We start from the raw sequence: 19,488 nt of genomic DNA on the forward strand, positions 1-19,488 counted from the left end.
TTTTGTCAGAGAGCATTTACAATTTTTGGTTTAATATCAGTCAGCTTTTGTCAGCGAGCAATTCTAATTTTCGTTTCATATCAGCCAGCTTTTGTCAGCGAGCATTTACAATTTTTTTCCTTTCATATTAGTCAGCTTTTGTCAGCGAGCAATTATAATTTTTTCGTTTCATATCAGTCAGCTTTTGTCAGTAAGCAATTATAATTTTTCGTTTCATATCAGTCAGCTTTTGTCAGCGAGCAATTAGTATTTTCGTTTCATATCAGTCAGCTTTTGTCATTGAGCAGTTATAATTTTTCGTTTCATATCAGTCAGCTTTTGTCAATGAGCAATAAAACCATTTTTTTGTTTCTTTTTTAATTTTTATTACAATTTTACATTTCTATTACATTTTTACATTTTTTCTACATATTTCCTAAATTTTTACATTTTTGTTTTTGTTTTTTTCCTAAATTTTTACATTTTTCATAAATTTTAATATTTTGTTTGACCCCCTTAAAGTATCTATACTGTATGGTTAGTGGCCGTGATTAGAGCTATCAGCGATATTTTTTAATCACAGGTAGCCATAGCAGGTGGCGCCCACCCTTTGATCACCGGCGATTTATTGAACTAGATTTCTTGGGTGGCGACTCACCTTAGATCGACGGCCACAGCTGGAACTAAATTAGATTAGTTCGAGAAATTACCGATCATTCTGGGGGCGCCAGAGTGCTGCCCTCGCCTTCTCGTGATCGAGGGATTTTCAGAAATGATGCCTATCAACATACTGGATCCTCACCATCCTGGGCCCGATCTGTGCTCATTTGGTCGAGACATAGCGTCCCGAACTTTTGGCTGCCCAATTCATTAATACTGTGTTTCTCTGTACACCGATCCGGTCATGGGATGTCTTTTCGTGACCAAGAGACTCCAGCCATTTTTTTTTTTACTACCAATATTATTAAAATAGTAATGAGATTTGCAGCCGGATCCGATGTATGTATCCACGATCCGATCAGAGGCGTTTCAGCTAAGCCTCAACTTTATTTAGAGCATTTGCAATGCGATACGTTTTCAATCTATATTTGTGGGAAATAGGGCAAGCCAGACCAGACGGCAGATTGTGGGGAAACCAAGGAGTGACGTAGACGATGTTGTGACTGTTCGAGGTGTGGATCTCCCTCTTCCTCCCTCCCCCCAAACGCGATATACTACAGTCTGGACAGGCAGCAATACGGTGCCAACAAGTGCACTAAATACACGCTCACAAGCTACCGTGGAATACCTGGGAATACCTATGCGTTGTTTAGACTGCAGAGTGTTAGTTTCTCCATTTCCACAGGCTGGAGATGGATACGCCGTGTGGATGTGTGTGTTTTTGTTTATCCGATTGCATGGACGGACGACGCAACGCATCGCAATATAGCTGGCTAGAGCACATACATACATGTATGCAGCAGCGACTGTGGCATCTTCTCCGGCTCCACTCCATCCCCGATCGCTGTCTATGGAAAACCACTATACGGCTCTCAGTCGGGTCAGTCGTCGCCCTCTCCTTTGTCCACGAGCAGGCTGGGATATGCTCTAGGCGTTTTATTTCTGCTTTTTCCGATAGCACATTTACAGTTATTTCTAAAAAACAATAAAATACAGGCATCGGCGTGGAAAAGCGCTACATATGTACATACATATACATAGACACCACCGATAAGATCCGATCGGACGGTCGGGAATTTCGTGTTCGTGTTCGTGTTGGGGTTTCTGTATGTGGCAAGTTCAGAAAGGCGATCCCGATGTTCTAGCTGTGTGCTATATTTTGGAAAACGCATCCGCGCAGCGTCGTAGTAGCTACGAAGATTCCACGGAGATCGGCTCGTGAGATTGTGATAGAACTCTAAACAAAAAGCAAACAGCACCAACATGAGCAGCGTCGTAAGGCCCCACCAAAGCGTTTCGCCTTAATGGGATATTAATTGTTTGTGTTTTCTCGACCGAACCAGGATGAAGATCTTACCCCCGAGCAGATTGCCGTGCTCCAGAAGGCATTCAACAGCTTCGATCACCAGAAGTCTGGCTCCATTCCCACCGAAATGGTTGCCGATATCCTGCGTCTCATGGGTCAGCCTTTTGACAAGAAGATTTTGGAGGAACTGATCGAGGAGGTCGATGAGGACAGTAAGTACAGACTCTAAAGTTCAGAAAATATGAGTGAAAATTCATTATTCATTATCGCCTGGTCTGGCGTGGCGTGGCCTGGCCTGGCCTGGCCTGGTCAGACTGGCCAATATTGATGATCAAATTCCATTTCGTCAGTGTCATTGATTTATTATCATCGTAATTTTGCGCGCCCGATCATTAGCTGTTTTTTCGACTCAGCACAGACAGTTTCCAGCAGTTTCGTCAGCTAATTATATATATGTGTGTCTTTCATAGAGTCTGGTCGCTTGGAATTCGGTGAATTCGTGCAGCTGGCTGCCAAATTCATTGTGGAGGAGGATGCAGAGGCCATGCAGAAGGAGCTGCGTGAGGCGTTCCGCCTGTACGACAAGCAGGGCAACGGCTTCATTCCCACCACCTGTCTGAAGGAGATCCTGAAGGAGCTCGACGATCAGCTGACGGATCAGGAACTCAACATGATGATTGAGGAGATCGATAGTGATGGTTCCGGTACAGTGGATTTCGACGGTGAGTCGTGGCCTCCACACAGTATTTTCATTCATTCTAGTGGCTTGCGTTTTGCTGCCCCACCCTCATGTTTTCACACACACACACACACGCCCACATACCCACCCACACAATCTGGCAATCATAAATTCGAATCTGATCATTGGGGCCAGCTGAGGATGATGATGATGATGCTGGGTGCTAGGTGCTAGGTGCTAGGTGCTAGATGCTGGGGTGATCTTGAGATCGCTCGATTATGACAACTTGATCACATCTCTCATGGAGCATATCGCTGGCTATTTTTAGGCGCGACACACAAATTCGATTCCGACCGCCTGGTCGAGTGGCACAACATTTTCCATACACATTGCTCGCCCCACGCCCCACGCCTCACGCCTCTCGCCTCCGTTTCATTATTTTCCACTCTCGTGTTTATGGAATACGAGTATTTATTTTTAAATGCATATAGCGGTTGTTATATGCGCCTCCTCTGGCATCGCATCGGTTTAATGTCTGTCATTTTGTTTAATTTACAGAATTCATGGAGATGATGACCGGCGAGTAAATAGACGCACTGCGTCTTTAGCCCACGACCACGCCCACACACACACCCGATACACATACACACACACCTGCTTCAAATGCACACACAACATACACACACACCCTATACACCTATACACCTGTTGGGCACACGTTTGACTGTTTATATTTGCACACTTGTTTCACTCCCACTCCCACTCCACCTCCCTCCTACCTTCACCTCCACGACTGTATTCCCTTGTGTTTTTCGGTCGGAGTGCAAACAAATCCAACAAAATAATGCCAAATACTAGTAGAAATAGAAATTTTGTACTACTTTTTTATACTAAAAGAGCAGCAACAACGGAATGCTGTGTATGCAAAAAATAAAGTGTTATGCTATAACAACAAACCACCAACTTGTTGTCTGTCCACTTCTTGCAGCCCCAGCTAGCTAGCCCCAAAGCCATCGACCACCGACCACCGACCGCGAGCCGCCAATCGCCAAGCAACCGTCGAGCTGTTGAGCCAGCAGCTGAAGAAAGCTGCCGAAAGCTTCCACAACTTTTAACCACGTTAACTCTACAAGTCTACAAACGAGCAGTGGCCTCGGACGCTCCCGTCCGCCGCCGTCAGCCGTCATTGTTGCCGCTGCTCTTGTCGCTATCGTTGCTGTTGCTGTTGCTGTTGCCGTTGCCCGTTGCTGCTGCTGCTGCCATCGGCTGATGGCATACGTACCGCTTCTGCTTCTACTTTCAACCAAACGGAACATAACCCAAAGGGGCCACAAAGTTTCCCCCAACAACAGCACCAGCACCCAGCCCCAGCAAAAGCAAAAGCAGTAATACCCCGTCGTGCCTTTGACATTGTCTTGTCTCGTGATATACATATGTATGTACATATGTGTGTAGTACGCGCCACAAGTGTTTGCAATTGATAAAGAAGCAGCAGGAGCACGAGCAGCAGGGATCCCTCCAACATGCCGCAGAGGTAAAAGAAAGTGATCCAGTCAGTGCCTAGTCGACCGTTATTTATATAATAAAAAACTCCAATCCACTCCGTTCTGTTTGTTTTGGCCAAAAAAGAATGTGAATGTGCTAAAAGCAGCCGCTGCCCGCCAAGAAACGCCACCACAACCGCCGGATCGGTCGTGCCTATAAAATTTATGATGGCATAAATGCTTTAAAAGCCCCAGTCAATCCGATGCGATACTCTTGTTTGTGGTTTTTCATTTTTCTTGACATTGGCTTATCAAATAAATTATAAAACAAAAATGGACCCTGATAAACGGCTTGGCTGTTGTAAATTTGTGCGTGTGTGTTTCAGTGCGAGTGAGTGAGTGAGTGATTGAGTGAGTGCATGTGTATGTGTATGTGTTGGCCAGACCAGGCCAGGCCAGGCCAGCATTTTGTGGCTTGATAAGCTGTTCTGTGTTTTTTTTTTCTTTATTTTTGGGAAGGCAGGCACTCGATTTTGTAATTCTTGCCATGTCTGAAAGAGTGCTGACACGCGCTGCAGCCGCGAAGCGAGTGATTCAATGCAATCCGATCGGACCCGTCCCGTCTCGTCGCGCCGTCTCCGCTTCATGGGGAGTGGAGTGCAGCGGAGTGGATCCGATTCGATGGGAACCCCGCCGTATATGCATGCGCATGCGAATGCAGCTCGTTCGAATCGGGTAATCGGGTAAATTGTGCTGTGGGTCCGCGGAAACCAGATGACGACGTCAGCGCCGATTGCTGTGGGACACCGTGTGACGTGAGTCATACAACAAAAACAACAACAACAAAACAACAACAACTGCTGTGAGCCAATTAACACCAAAGTTTGAATCAAATCAAGCAAAAATCTAACGCAAACTCAATTCACCAACGCAAACAAATCGAAATAATTTGAAATAATAACAGTACGTGGTCTCCCCTGCGCTCTCTACTCGTTTCTTGCAGCCCCACAACGAATTGGTCGTTCCAGCCGCTCCACCGCCAGCGCAGTGGCAGCGGGTACCACCAGCATGTCCTGAACACGGTGCCGGAGACGGCTATACTGACGACGCCCCCGCCAATCCGTAAACGTAAGTAACAAATTTTTGAATTTGAAACAGTCACAGCCGAGTGTCACAGCAGGCAGCTTGCTGCAGCACATCGATAGCATTTCAGTGCGTTAACAGCACGCGCATATAACAGCGACATAGCAGTGCGCACAACACTGTTGAATAATTGGCCAATTTTATAGTAGCCAGAAATGTGTCTATTTAATGCGCAAAACTTGCACGCAAAACCAAATTTAGCAATCAATAGTGAAATATGATTTTTAATATCTGGATAGATTCGAATATAAATTTTAAAATTTCAAGTTCCGTTGTTAAACTTACAAAATAGACAGGAACTAGCTGTAAAATAGCTGATTTGGCAGCACTGTTTCTCCCACTCTGTTTCGCATGCTTGTGCTTACCAACACTGGCGTTTTCAGTATTTTAATTAAACAACAACAACAACTAAAATAATAACAAAATTTACAGCGCTCACAATACAAATTGCTGGCGTTGCTGAGAACAAACGCAGATACATCCCAGCGCGGAAAAAGCCGAAGAGCGCAATGAAAATGCTCGTGGACACGGAGCGGGAGGAGGCCCTGAATCTGGTACGTAAATTAAAAAATGATGACAACGATCGACGGGACGGGACGGTACGGACAAACAGACAGACAGACAGACGTAGTGTAGTGCCATTACAGTTGCCGAAATGTAGTGCAATTATTCGGGTTCAGCATTGTGCGTGCCCCTATAGCCATTATTGAATATTGATTGATTCTGTGCCTGTTCTTTCTTCGTTTCCTCGCTAACCCCCGCAAATGCTGACTTTATTGATTTGTTCACGGAACGTGCCATTTGTCTGGTGGGACGACTACGACCTATTTCTGTGTCGGTGCTCTGCTGTGCTGTGCTGTATGGCTCTTTGGCGCTATCGCAAAACATACGAACAAACCTACAAACAAATATGCAAACACATTCCCGCCACAGCAAATTGAATTCGAATGGGTGCTGCGGCAAGAAGTACACGCGATATTGAAACAACTGCGAACCATTCTGGTGGTAAGTACTATGCAAAGCAAAGCAAAGCAACAACTCCAAGAGATAGCATAGCTAATCTGGCCCCCATTCCATTCCATTCCATGGCAAACCGACTCATCACACCTGCTGTGCCACACTGGAGGAGTGTGCGCATCGATTTCCTGTGCCGCTCTACGAAAACGAGGGAAAGAAGACTGAAAAGTTCATACTCACCGTGTCGCCCGATCAGCTGAAGGCGGTCCTAACCCTAACGGGCGATGCCATAACACAGGCGGTAAGTTTAGTTAATCATTCCATGTACATACATATACATACATACGAGTACATATGACTAATCGTGTGTGTGTGTGCTTGCAGGATATTAGCTTTAAGCTGTGCAAAGCTCCAAGCCAAACGCAACGTACCTCAATCACACAAGACTCGCCGTGGAAGCTGCAGCAGGTTCAGGATGCCGCTAATCATCTACAGACAGCAATCAATCACATTGACGACGTTGATGACTCTTATCACTTCAAGTGAGTCACATTCGACATTGTTTTCGAGATGCGAGGTTATTAATACTCTCATTTCCTCATGATACACGAGACAGAACCTCCGATGAAGTACTGCATGTGATCGGCAACATTCTGGATGCTTTGCAGCGGGGCCGCAACAGCCTGCTGGTGCCCAAGAAGAAACCCATCGACGAGCTGATCAAGGGGCGAAACATGAAGTCGCTGGTGCCCAATCTACCCGAGGATCTGGCCGTCAGCTTCTATCTGCAAAGCCACAAGCTCATCATTGCTGTCTATCAGCTCCTGAATAACCAGGGCACGATGCGGTTCGACTCCCGGCAGGCAGAGGCCTCTGTCCAGTGGCTTAACGATGTGCTGCTGCTGCTGATGAACGGCCAGAAGCTGTGCCAGCAATTAAAAGACAAGGTAAAGTGTTCCTCTGGGGGGATGCCTAGAACACGAAAGATACGGGGATAAACATGCTGTACAAGCATCCACACATCAATTAGTTCATTTTGGGGATTTACTTTGCTCTGATAAGGGCGTTTGCTCTTGAACTGATAACTCATTGGCATCGTCATCGTCCCGCCCCAAAAGAGCACATGGTGTCCCATTTTTTTCGGCACCCACAAGATGCTGGCAAGTTTTATTTAGTTGTTGGCCGCCTGCCAGCGCCATGCTGCAGTTCTTGACTGTGACGCAAGTCGGCAATTAAAGTGGCCCATATAAAGATGAAGATTGGCAACTATGGCCAATATATTGGGGGATGGGGTGGGATGGATATGGATATGGGTTGAGCATGAGTTATTTGTGTATTTTTAATTGTGACATTTGTACTCTTCCGCAGATTTCTGTGTTTTCGGTGTATAAAGATTTCACAGTCGGCTCCCGGTCGCCCTCGGCATTGTCGTACTGAATTTCAGGCTGGCAAACTGGCAGGCAGGCAGGCAGACAGGATACCCTAACCGATAAGTGTGGAATGGCGACAAAAAACAATAACAACAATAATAGCTAATAAAGAATCGTACGTGTAATAGCAAAGTAAATAATGTTAGTTGAAATGTTGCTACTGGAAACGGCACACCCACACCGACACCCATAATGCCCATTGCGCACTATATACCACATACATATATGCCTATATATATATATATATATATACTTCTATATACACGACAACGTTATACACATACAGCTAGTTTAATATACACAATCAGCATTCATGTTATAATACCATTACTATTACCATTACTATTACTATTACTAGTACTATAGGACTTGAGTTGAGTTCTGAATTCATCGATCGCTTCACGTCACTCCAATTATGCATCAAAATGCAACTAAATAGCATTAGGATGATAAATGAAAACTGAGATGTGTTTTTGTATGTCTAACTATTGAAATTGATAGATAATTATAGTTTATTCATATGTATGTGTAATCTATAATCTGTAATCTAATGTTAATGTTAATGTACCCACTATTTATGTTTGTCCGTGCAATGTAATCAATGCCCAGCAGCAGTCAATAACAGTCAGTCGTACAGTACTTAACAGTCGTGCAGTACTTAAGAGGGAGTTACTTATCTACAACTACATATATACAGCCGCATACACATACATATATTGCATATATGAACTTACATTTACATTGGCATTTACATACATGATATTGTTGTAATAAACCCAAACCGAAATGTGAACAGAATTTTTAATTGTACTAAACACCGTTTTGTATTCGTATTTGTAATCGTAATCGTAATCGTAAACGTATTCCGTATACCTGTTGTATATCTGTTGTTAATGGTTAAGTGCACCTAATCCTAAACTCTAATCCTAAACTCGTAATCCAAAGTCATTTGTATCGACGGCCTTTTACTTCTCGTTAACCCTAACGTTTGTAACCTGAAGAGTTTGTTAAGAGAGAAACGCAACGAAAACAATTATCACTGTACTTATTGAACATTGCAATTGCCTATGCACCCCCCTACCCCGAGATGCCTGGGGACAAAAAAAGAAGATGAAGACAACTATTTATGTAACATTAAGCGTACTTACTTTACTGTCCCACATTCATTTACTTGTTGTTGAATAAAAATTACATTTTACCAGCATTTTTCAAACTGTCCTCTTTTTCGCGCCCACCGTATGACAGCATCGATCGATAGCACAGCGCGGTGCTACCTATCGAAAGCTCACGAAAGCCCAGCTGCACGTACCTGAGAGTCGAGTCTGTCTGTTTTCGGGCATTAGACATTTCAAAGTCGGCAAGCAGACCGTTTGGATTGTTACTTTTATACAGCAAATTATCTCCTGGTAAGCGGGGTTTCTGATTTCGGAGTTTGTGGCTACTGCAGCCTGTGAGTCGTTAGCACTATGCTGTTCTAAATGCACTTCGGTACTAGCAATTAAAGCCGAAATGCCTAGATCAAGTGCTTTGACGTTTGAATGTCGAAATAGACATGGAAACCAGTTCGTGGTAATTATTGTGCTGCATGTGTTGTAACCGCCAAGCCAGCCAGCCCAGCGTCAACATTAGCGCATTTGTCTGATGCTGTTGTTGCTGCGAGTGTTTCATTGGAGTCTGCACAAAAGACGTTGGCTGGCCTTTGGACTGTGGCTGAGATGCTAAATAAAATCACATACTACTACTGTTGACCGTGGCCGAGTAACACACAAAGCGGAAATCGAAAGCTCAAAATGAACGTGAGAGGAAAAGTTATGATATGATTACTTGGATGCAGTAAAAGTAAATGCAAAACAAAACCAATTTTCTCCCCTATGATAATGAGAGTAATCAGGGAAACGACCAACGACCAACGACTGGAGCTATGAATTAAACATGTGAACTAACAAATACTCGTAGATCACCTTTGCTTACCTGTTAGAGCGTCACGTAAGCGTAAGACGAGCATTTGAAAACCCGCCTAGTCATTCCGAAGCAAGATTTGCTGACCCTCAAAGAAGGCCGTGATGAGCTGGTTTTAAATGGCTTTTATGTCCAGGTTTATGACAATCTCGACCACTTGCGACAGACGGCGACGTCTCATGGCGCATCAATTAAAGCTATTCTGGCGGAAATTTTAACTTGCATTCGGTCTCATTACAGCACTTGTCTTCTTGTAGCTACAATCCCAACAACCAGCTGCCATTAACCATAACCATTAACGAGACCAAACCAGCAGCAATGAGCAGTAGCAGTGGCAGTGACGGTGGCGGTGGCGGCGATGTGGTGCTCGTAACGGGCGGCAGCGGATTTCTGGGTCAGCACCTCATTAAGCAGCTGCTGGAGCGTCGCAATGAGCTGGGCATCAGGGAAGTCCGCTCGCTGGACATTGTGCCCTACAATAACAATATCGGCCATCCGGAGACGCCCATACTGCGCACCTTTGTGGGCGACATTGGTGTCGATCGCGAGAGCCTCGGCCACATCTTCGCCGGAGTAGATGGGGTCTTCCACTGCGCAGCCTCGGTGAAAATCGAGTATCCGCCCAACTACGAGGAGCTGGACCGTGTGAATGTGAAGGGTAAGTGAGACTGTCCGCTTGAGAGGCTCACCGACAATTAATCACTGATGCATACCAGGCACCCTGGCCGTGGTGGATCTGTGCATCCAGAACAATGTGAAGCGGCTGGTCTACACCAGCTGCACGTCCGTGTGCTTTGTGCCCTTCAAGGGGCGCAGCACCTTCTCGGCCGTCATCAATTCAACGGAATCCAAGACGGACACACCCACCCTGGATGGGGCCTCGCTGTGGGAGCAGGACAGCCAGTTCCTGATTGCCGGCTACGCCTCGAGCAAGCTGCGGGCCGAGAACATCGTGCTCAACTCCAACGGAGCCCCACTCCAGAACCAGCAGGGTGAGTCTTGGCCTACTGTCTTGGCTGTCGAGGAGCGTCATTCATTTACAACTCTCTGGCAGATTACTTGGCCACCTGTGCCATTCGTGCCCCGCTGACCTACGGCGAATGCGACTCCCACTTTGTTACGGAGACCCTTGAGTACCTGTCGACGCGCGGCTGGGTGTTCCCTCGGATAGCCGGAGTCGGGGGCAAACAGCAGCTGGTCTACGCCGGCAACGTGGCCTGGGGACACCTCTGTGCCTACAAGGCCCTGAAGGTCTCCAGTAAGGCGGTCAATGGCCTGCCAGTGTTCGTCACCGACGACACGGGCATTAACGACGTCTCGCGCTTCATCCAGAAGATGGCCCTGCTCGGCGAGCGGTTCAAGGTGAAGACCAGCTGGTGGTATGTGCCCCATTTCCTGTTCTTTTTCCTGGCCTTCCTGCTGGAGGTTGTGGTGCGCGTCGCCTATCCCTACACCAAATACCGTTTGCGCTACTCCCCCCGCGCCATCGCCTCCTACACGTCCTCCATGCTGATGTACAACCGATTGCGCGCCGCGATACACATGGACTACATGCCACTCTTTGATGCGGACACCAGTGCCGAGCGCAGCGCCAAGTGGTATGCCCGATGGTGGGACCAGAAGCAACAGGCCAACAAGCTCAAGAAGTCCAGCTGAGCTGAGATTTGCTCGGATTATCACTCGGATTATGTTGCTTGCTTTTCTAGTTTTAAGTTGATTTTTATGTACTGCCTCCCCCCACCAAGCTAGAGGTCAATAAATTGGTTATTGTTTTTGTTATAAATGAATTTGCTTTGATATATGAATCGGGAAAGTGGAAACTCACCAAGGATACTCCTTCCCCTACCACCATAATGAAAATACAGGATCCCTTTATGTTTTTGAACAATGTTCATATTTGTTTATTTATCATTATGAATTAATTTATTTATTTCTCAGTTATTTCATTATAATTTTTATTTCATATATATATATATATATTTGTTTGTCTTGGTTTTTCTTGTTGGTTGTTGTTTGTTGTTGTTTGTTTATTTTTTTGTTGCTCTAGAGCGTTTCTTTGCCGTTTTGTTTGTTTTTTAAACTTATGTTCCATAGCTTAACTTATTATGCCATTATTTAATTTCATTCTGTTTAAAATCATGTTTTAGTTTTCTGCTTTTTGTGTGTGTGTGTATGTGTGTGTTTGTGGTTCAATATGCGATGCGGTTGCTCTTCTGCCGATCTCTACCAGCTCTCTTTACCTCTATCTCTCGTTCTCTTTGTCGAGGAGTTCCTCGCACCTTACGCTCCCATCCCACCCACTCCTCGTACGTGTCATTGCTTTACCCTGCATATATGTAGTACTGTGCTGTACTGCTTGCTGGATGTACTCTATGTGGATGTGGGCGTGGGGTGAGGTGTGTGTGATGTTCGTTCGGGTCTCTGTCTGCCTAAAAACTTATGCAATTTCGCTGCCGTCCGAGTGGGTTGTTTGCCCCCATTTATTTTTCTTGGCGTGTGTGTCTGTTGATAAATGTAGATGCTGTTGGTTTTGCTGAGGTGTAGTGGTGAGTGGTGAGTGGAGAGTGGTGAGTGGAGAGTGGGTGGCTGATGTTGTGGCTGGGATGTGGATGGTTGTGGTGGCTGTTCTGATCGGCTCTGTTGCTCGAGGGTCCTTATTAATAATTGAATTTCTTTAACCGCCAGCATGCGTGTCCGCCAGTTTGTTTGTTCTGTTCATCGAATGCTTAACATTATTGAATTTAACTATATGTTTATTTGTTGTTCTTGGTTATATAACTATGTATATATAATATATATATCATTTGGTTTTTTTTATATGTATATACGGGACAGCGGGGTGTCCTATGAAGGTTGTTGTTTTTTTTTTTGTTCTGTTTCTGCCTCATCGGTCGTAGTAAATATACAAATTCGTTACCGGATTTCTTTATAGAAATGAAAAAATTGTTTATTAAATTCATGTTATGCTTCTATTTATGTGTATGTGTCATCATCATCCGTCCACTTCCTTCCGTTTCCGTTTCCGTTACCGCTTCTGTTTTTGTTTCTGCTTCTGCTTCTACTTCCGTTTGTTTGTTGCGGTTTCTGGTTGTTTAATTATTATTATTATTATGTTTTTTGTTTTGTTTTGTTTTGTTTTTGTCTGTTACCTTGTATAGTTTGCTGTAAGTGTAGTACTGTACCAGTTTATGTTATATATATGTATAGACTTTATGTACACATATTGGCAATGCCACCCGCGGCCCATCTCTCGCATCCAACATTCGTCATTCCCCCATCTCCCATCCAACATCCTTTATCCGCCATCAACCCATTATCCCTTCATCCCAATGTGTCCATTTGGGACTTACTCGCTTATCTCATCTCATCTCATCTCATTTCATTTCATTTGGTTGTGTGTGTGTGTGTTTTTTTTAAAGTATTCGCACTGAAAGTTCGAGTCTACGAGCTCGTGGCTCTGTAGACAGTATAGCCATACTGTTGTATGCTGTATGTATGTTGTATGTTTAATTGATTCATCTCCTGGGCTCCTTAATTACTTTACTTACATAGGTAGAATACTTACAAACTGGGGGCCCTGCTTTGGGGCACTTTATAAATGTATTTTCATCATCATCGTCTTCGTCGTCGTCGTGTTGTCGAATGCAATGCCTTGTAATATCGAATCATTGAATTGCGTCGCGTTGCGTCTTTTGATCCGCTACTTTCACTCCTCTTACTCTTACTCATACTCTTGCTCATTATCTTTGTCTTTGTCTTTCTCAAAAGATTCCCTTTGACTTTTATGTGTATAAAGTATTAAAATGATTTCATTTTGCTTGTTTACGCATTTCTTGTAAATACAATTTTAACGTCACGACGTTCGCCAATGTCTTCGCTTCGTTTCGTTTCGTTTATGTATTACTCGTACTTGTATTTTTTTTTAGTTTTAGTTTTTTGTTTTGGTTTTTGTTGGTTTTCTTTTCTTTCCTTTCATTTTGTTGTATATATTAATATATAATTTTCCATATAGTATAGTGTAAAATATATAAGAGATATTGTCAATATAGTAAAGGTGTTTGTCAGCAGGAGTTCTGCCACATCGAACTGACACATTCCTGGGGGGAATTTCTTACTTATAGCAAAAATAGTCAAGTGATCGTTCGTATGAAGGTTCTTTTGTATGGTAAGTATTCTTCTTCGTACATATACTATGTGTTATATGCCGTGTTCTTCTGTCGAGTGTGTATGTGTGTGTGTATGTATGTGTGCGGTGTATTTCGTGGTGTCTGTACATATGTGTGTGTGTGTGTGTCTATAAAAACAAAAAATAACAAAACTGAGGATAGAAATGTCTTGTGTAAGTATAAGATTGCTATCATATAAAAGCACGTCAAAGTGTAGAAGGCCCACAGTGTGTGGTGTATGGTGTCGTTTCGATTTCCCAAGAGCCTCCCAAGAGCCTTCCCTCATGCGCCTCTCAGCGAGGCTTCAACGTGGAAGTGTCTGATCTGTCCTCCTTGTTTGTTTTGGTGTTGTGGTTCGGTAAAAAGAAAGATTCTTCGATCGTTAGCGCCTAGACATTAGTTAAATTGTATTTCATTATCGTAGTCGTAATCGTTATCGTTATCGTAATTGTAATTGTATCGTATTTGTTGATGGTGTGGCATATACTCATACACATAATTAGAACTGATATGTTTTTAAGTCAATAATAAGAGAAAAACGGAAAGCAGTTCGTATATGGTAACTACGTAACTTCTCCTCAACTTCATTCTCAATCTATATCTTCATGCCTGCCCATCCACTTTATAACTATTTTACATTATACCTTATGTCTGTTAGTGCCGCTTTTCGGTTTGGTTTGGTTTTGGTTTTGGTTTGCTTTCCCGGCTTTAACCACCAATTGACATTTTTGACTGAAAACTGCATATACATTTGTATGTATGTATGTATGTAGCTTAAAGTATGGGTACATTATTTTTAAAAAATCTTTGACGGCATACTCTTTTTTATACACACAATTCTTCGCTCTGCATTCTGCATTCTTCACTCTTCATTATTATTCATTATTTGCTCTTCGTTTTCTATATAAAATGAGAGTTCTGACTTTATAAATGTTTCTCTTTGTTTGTTTTTTATCTTTATCTTTACCTTTGTTCTTGTTATTTATTTAATTAATTATTTTTGTTCAATTTAAAGCTTTTGCGCCTGCGCCGTCGAGTTTCGTCGCTCCTCCGCCTCTGCCGCCGCCACTGTTTGTCCTCCTACGACGGCGCCTCAGTAAAAAAATAATGAAAATGGTTTTTCTCTTTCTTTTTTGTCTTTTCATTGTTTTGTTTTTATTTCTAAAAAATGTGTTTGTTGTTTTTGTTGTTGTTGTTGTTGTTTTTGTTGTCTTTATGTTGCTCTCTGTGCTGGCTTTTGTTGGTGTAACTTGTTCTAATTGACTGAAATTGATTTTGTTACAAGGACGCATTGCTTGTGGCTGAAGTTGATCCGGTATACCAATAGTTATTATATGTATGTATGTATGTATCTACTCGTACGTATATGTAGATGCTGGATGTCTTGTGATCTGCGATCTGCCATCTGGTATAGCTGCTGATGAAGTTCTTTAACAATAGTGGATAGAGCACTACAAATCAGGGATAAAGCATTTGCACTACTCGTAACGAACGTTAACAGGGAAATGCTAGACAAAATTCAACGTTACACTTAAAGCTGTCTCTTAAGCGGACACGGGTCACGGGACACGCCCGGAACCAATCTCAGAAATCCAGTTCCAGTTGTCCTGTCTTTCTACACAATTTTCTCACGAATAATATACGAGTACAAAAGTTGCCAGCGGCGCTACAAAGATGTACTTTTGGGCACAGCTGCCTCCTCCGAAAATCCAAAAAATCAAGACTCGAGTCAGACTACTCGTACGACAGTCAAAGGAAGGATCAAAGACCGATGAACGATGATCGAAGATCGAAGATCGATCACCGACAACAGATCAACCCATGCACATCGTCCGTTGTGCATTTTTGATTGATTCTGTGTGAGTTTTCCTTGCCTTACAATCAATCGTTTACTTTAATATATATATATATTTCATTACGTGTAGGTGTATATATATTTTTATGTATATTTATATATTGGTGTATATTTTATGTATTCCTTTTGGGGTTTGTTTAACTTCGCGGCTTGTTCGTCTCGAGTTTTCCTCATTCTTTTTCGGTTTTTTGAATTATTGCTTTTAGAACATGTCTTAAAAATATATTTATTTATATATTTATATGTGTATATATATGTATGTATATGCCTTAGAAGTAGGTTTAATATATATATATTTTATGCAAATATAACATGTTTGCCCTTCTCGCTGCCTTCCTTCCTTCCTCGCTCCCTTCCTTCCACGTTAAAAATATCTGCCATCGCAGGGGCAAAGCTGCAGCTGGAATACTTTCAAATAACCCCCTGACCTGCTGACCTGCTGAGTGCTCAGCGGAATCTGCACTAAAGTAAACCTCATCATGCCCTTGTCATCATGACTCCGACTCGTAAAACACCCGTTCAAACTCTCCTCACATCTTCTCTCGATATGCCCGCGATTGGCAATGTGGCCTGATCTTTTGTCTATCTAAAATTGAAGAGTTTCCGTCTTTTTTGCTTCAAATATTCATTTCTCTTCTTGGTTTTGTTTTTTGATTATACAATACATAAGTGTGTAGATTATTCGGGATTGTTCCCGGCGGGTCATGCACAACGGCAAGGAGATTCACGCTCGAAGAAATTTCCGAAATTTCCAAGAGGATTTCTCATACTTGTTTGGTTTTTGTTAAGGGGAAATTCGTTGGGGATGCAACATTTCTCCCTTTGTTTGTTGGATTGTTGGCGATCAACACTCTTCTAAACGCTAAATGTAATTTATGTTTCTGTTCGCGCGTTCGTTTTCTTTATAACTAGGCATATATCGTATAAGTATATGTTGGGTTTCGGTTTTGGTTTTGGTTTCTGTTCTCGCGTTCCGCCCCTCTAGAGGCTATATATGTATGTGTATGGTATTGTATGTAGGTTTGTTGTTGGTCCGAGACTTGACAGGCAAAGTCCTGGAGAGCGTTGGTTTGACAATTTGGCAAAAAAGTTATGAAAGGAACATTTTCACTGTTTCGGCATTTGCTTTTGCTTTCGTTTTCTTACTTTTGTTTTGTTTTTGTTTTTTTTTTTTACTTTTATTTCTATTCCTCAATTTGTTTTTATTCTGCTTTTCTGTTTTTGTGGCTGTCTGTGTCTCTTTTTGTTTTGTTTGTTTTAGTTTTAGTTTTTCAGCTTTTTCCCGTCGCCTAATGCAAAAAATCTCAGACTGGCTGACAGACAGAGAGAAAAAAGCGCATCGTATTGTTGTTCTGTCAATTATAGAATATTTCTATCTCTCTGTTATTTCGATATTGGTTTTTTCCCTTCTAGCGTTTTTGTTGGTTTTTAGTTTTTCTTTTGGTTTTTGTTCAATCTAATTTTCCCCCACTTGCTGTGTGTGTAACAAATGTCGTTTACTTATCTATCTGATAGGTTTTTGTTTGGTTTTCTTTTCCAATAATTTAATACTCCATATAGTTGTATATAAATATATTTTTCTATTATGCCCTCCCGATTGCATCTCAAATACTCGTATATCTAGTACATTCCATGTCCGAGTGATTCGCTGCCGGACGGAGCGACTAGAAAAAAATTAATTGCACATAACGTGGCCTTGCATTTCATCGTCTTCTCTATCCCCATCTACTATCCATACTATCCATTTCTGATCCGTTTTTTATACCTATACATACACATGCTTGTTTACAGTTACATATATGTATATATAGATTTAGTTAAATGTTCAAACATTTGCGAATTTGCGCTTTTGTTTTATAAATATTTTATTTACTTACTCGTACTATAAGTGTTGGTTGTATGTATAATAGTTCATTGTTATATTTGCATATGCACTTACCAAGTAATTTGTTTAAGTTTTTTTTCCTTCTTTTTGATTTATCAGTAAGATCTGGGTGTATGTGTATTTTTGTATCTGTATCTTTATCCGTGTGACGGTGTGTGGGGTTTGCATCTCAAAAATTGTTTGTATGTGTTTGTTTGTGTTCTTAGATATTTAGGGAGTTATTATTGGTTTTGTTTCCGCTTGTTTGGTTTTCGCAAATTAATTGTTTTATGTAAGCCATGCCTCGAGCAGCACTCTCTGCTGCTCTCTCTCTTTCATTGTCATTTAATTAATGCTTTAACATATTTGTCTAACTATCCACTGTGTTTAATTAGCATTTTGTGTGTACCTTTTTCGCTTTCAATGTGAGCACAAACACAAAAGTTTTTCATTCCATGAAACTAATGACAATAAAAAGGGGAACTTCAACATATTTCAATAATAACAAATTGCCTTCGACTTTTCACATTTCACATTTGCTTTTGTTTGCTTTGCTTTGCTTTACTTTTCTTTTCTTTTCTTTTCTTTGTTTTTGTTTAATTACTTTGGCCAATAAAGGATTTGTTGTACTTTAAAATAAATTCATAAATATACGTAATTGTAGCACAATACAATTTTGATTTGATTTGACTTTTTTGAGTGCCCGCCCGAATTGAGAAATCAAGACAAATGTCGAAACCAATCTGATCTTGAACATTTGCATAAATCATTTCACTCATTCGATTGCGATTGGTATTCTAATCGTTATCGTAATCGTAATCGTAGTCGTGTTTGATAGTTAATTAATTTGTTGCTGGTTTCATGCATTGTTTGCATTGGTTTTTTTTCTTTTGATTCAATTAATTTCCTTTGTATATATTGCGGTTTACTTTATACGAATATGTATAGAGTATATATATTCTATATATATATTTATCGACTTTAACTTGAAAAGTTACAACTTAGATACGTTAAGAATAGCAATAATAATGATAATAATAATTTGCATTAATAATACGCAATCAAATAATAACATTTTCGCTATTATTGCAACATTTTCTCAATTTGTTTTTCAACTTTTATCGTTTTATTAGTTTCCCCCGATCTTTTTCGCATATATGTATATGTATATATATTTTTTGTGTATTTTTTTTTGTAACTTTTTGTTGATTTCTCATTACTTAAAAGTGTGGCTGCCAGAACAGCGTTGTTGTCATCATCCGCGCCGCTTCCTTCAATTTTCGCTGTGCGGGCAGCCGCAGTCACGCCCCCGTGGCCTCGCCGCCCCGTCGCCATGCCATGATGCCACTCTTCCGTTTAATTTGCATTTTAAACGATTTTTGCTGCACACGTTGCATCTTTCGGGGGCACGACTGCCGCTACCGCTGCCGCTGCTGCTGCTGCTGCTGCAGTTGTTCTTGTTGCAAGTAGTGTGGTTGTTAAATTAAAATTAATTCTTTTTTTTGTTTGCATTCGCTCATAGTTTTTTCTCATCTTTCTTTCTTTTTTTTTGTCTTCTTTTTTTTTTTTTTTTTTGGTATATATACATATATATATAAATCTATATATATGCGTGGGTGTGGGTTTTTTTCTCCATACGTATATATACGTTAATTAATTAATTATAATATATGTCTGTGTGTGTGGGTGTGTGTGTGTGTGTTTGGTTTATTATTGGTTGCTCTTGCAGTTGCGTTGCTGTAGTCGTTACGGATTTTTAATTTTGCAATGTGGAAATACATGTGTAATATGTATTTTATTTGATTTATATATATATATATATATATATATACGACGGGTATACATACATATGTATATATACATGCATAGGTGTGTATATATAATTTTAAATTATTTTTCGTTTTGCTTTTGCTGTTGTTGCTGCAGCATTACAGATACTTGTACTCCTGCGTTCATCTCTGTGGTGTGGTGTATATCTGTATCTCTGGATGTTCATATCTGTGTGT

The 19,488-nt window shown here is 41.6% G+C and overlaps 3 protein-coding genes across 4 annotated transcripts; all 3 read left to right on the plus strand.

Annotated features, from left to right (window-relative positions):
* The first annotated feature begins 1,763 nt into the window (after window positions 1-1,763).
* Window positions 1,764-3,261, plus strand: LOC111067468 (troponin C). The gene is made up of 4 exons (XM_022356526.2): window positions 1,764-1,914; window positions 1,983-2,157; window positions 2,416-2,667; window positions 3,183-3,261. The coding sequence occupies exons 1-4, from the start codon at window positions 1,903-1,905 to the stop codon at window positions 3,209-3,211; spliced, it is 468 nt and encodes a 155-aa protein (XP_022212218.1). The 5' UTR covers window positions 1,764-1,902; the 3' UTR covers window positions 3,212-3,261.
* Window positions 3,262-3,993: 732 nt separating this feature from the next.
* On the plus strand, window positions 3,994-7,775 carry LOC111067467 (protein rogdi). Its single transcript, XM_022356525.2, has 8 exons — window positions 3,994-4,158; window positions 5,112-5,236; window positions 5,684-5,805; window positions 6,185-6,256; window positions 6,378-6,509; window positions 6,593-6,750; window positions 6,825-7,155; window positions 7,577-7,775. The coding sequence occupies exons 1-8, from the start codon at window positions 4,148-4,150 to the stop codon at window positions 7,643-7,645; spliced, it is 1,020 nt and encodes a 339-aa protein (XP_022212217.2). The 5' UTR covers window positions 3,994-4,147; the 3' UTR covers window positions 7,646-7,775.
* A 1,165-nt stretch (window positions 7,776-8,940) lies between these two features.
* Window positions 8,941-11,365, plus strand: LOC111067466 (3 beta-hydroxysteroid dehydrogenase/Delta 5-->4-isomerase). Of its 2 annotated transcripts, none has more exons than XM_022356523.2 (4): window positions 8,941-9,044; window positions 9,838-10,255; window positions 10,314-10,589; window positions 10,652-11,364. In XM_022356523.2, the coding sequence occupies exons 2-4, from the start codon at window positions 9,916-9,918 to the stop codon at window positions 11,251-11,253; spliced, it is 1,218 nt and encodes a 405-aa protein (XP_022212215.1). In that variant the 5' UTR covers window positions 8,941-9,044; window positions 9,838-9,915; the 3' UTR covers window positions 11,254-11,364. The 2 variants fall into 2 exon arrangements, with proteins under 2 accessions (XP_022212215.1, XP_022212216.1); XM_022356524.2 differs by lacking the exon at window positions 8,941-9,044 and adding an exon at window positions 9,426-9,477 and having other exon boundaries at window positions 10,652-11,365.
* Window positions 11,366-19,488: the final 8,123 nt, after the last annotated feature.

Source organism: Drosophila obscura, unplaced genomic scaffold (genome assembly GCF_018151105.1).
Source record: "Drosophila obscura isolate BZ-5 IFL unplaced genomic scaffold, ASM1815110v1 contig_1, whole genome shotgun sequence".
Lineage (NCBI taxonomy): Eukaryota > Metazoa > Arthropoda > Insecta > Diptera > Drosophilidae > Drosophila > Drosophila obscura.

What these genes read in the sequence shown, in the direction of transcription:
- LOC111067468 (XM_022356526.2), top strand. An exon ending in CGAGGAGGTCGATGAGGACA is followed by an intron (nt 2,158 to 2,415) that starts GTAAGTACAGAC and finishes TGTCTTTCATAG; the next exon opens with AGTCTGGTCGCTTGGAATTC. An exon ending in CGGTACAGTGGATTTCGACG is followed by an intron (nt 2,668 to 3,182) that starts GTGAGTCGTGGC and finishes TTTAATTTACAG; the next exon opens with AATTCATGGAGATGATGACC.
- LOC111067467 (XM_022356525.2), top strand. An exon ending in GCGATGCCATAACACAGGCG is followed by an intron (nt 6,510 to 6,592) that starts GTAAGTTTAGTT and finishes GTGTGCTTGCAG; the next exon opens with GATATTAGCTTTAAGCTGTG. An exon ending in GATGACTCTTATCACTTCAA is followed by an intron (nt 6,751 to 6,824) that starts GTGAGTCACATT and finishes TACACGAGACAG; the next exon opens with AACCTCCGATGAAGTACTGC.
- LOC111067466 (XM_022356523.2), top strand. Translation starts at nt 9,916, where the DNA reads ATGAGCAGTAGCAGTGGCAGTGACGGTGGCGGTGGCGGCGATGTGGTG. An exon ending in GGACCGTGTGAATGTGAAGG is followed by an intron (nt 10,256 to 10,313) that starts GTAAGTGAGACT and finishes GATGCATACCAG; the next exon opens with GCACCCTGGCCGTGGTGGAT. An exon ending in CCCACTCCAGAACCAGCAGG is followed by an intron (nt 10,590 to 10,651) that starts GTGAGTCTTGGC and finishes ACTCTCTGGCAG; the next exon opens with ATTACTTGGCCACCTGTGCC.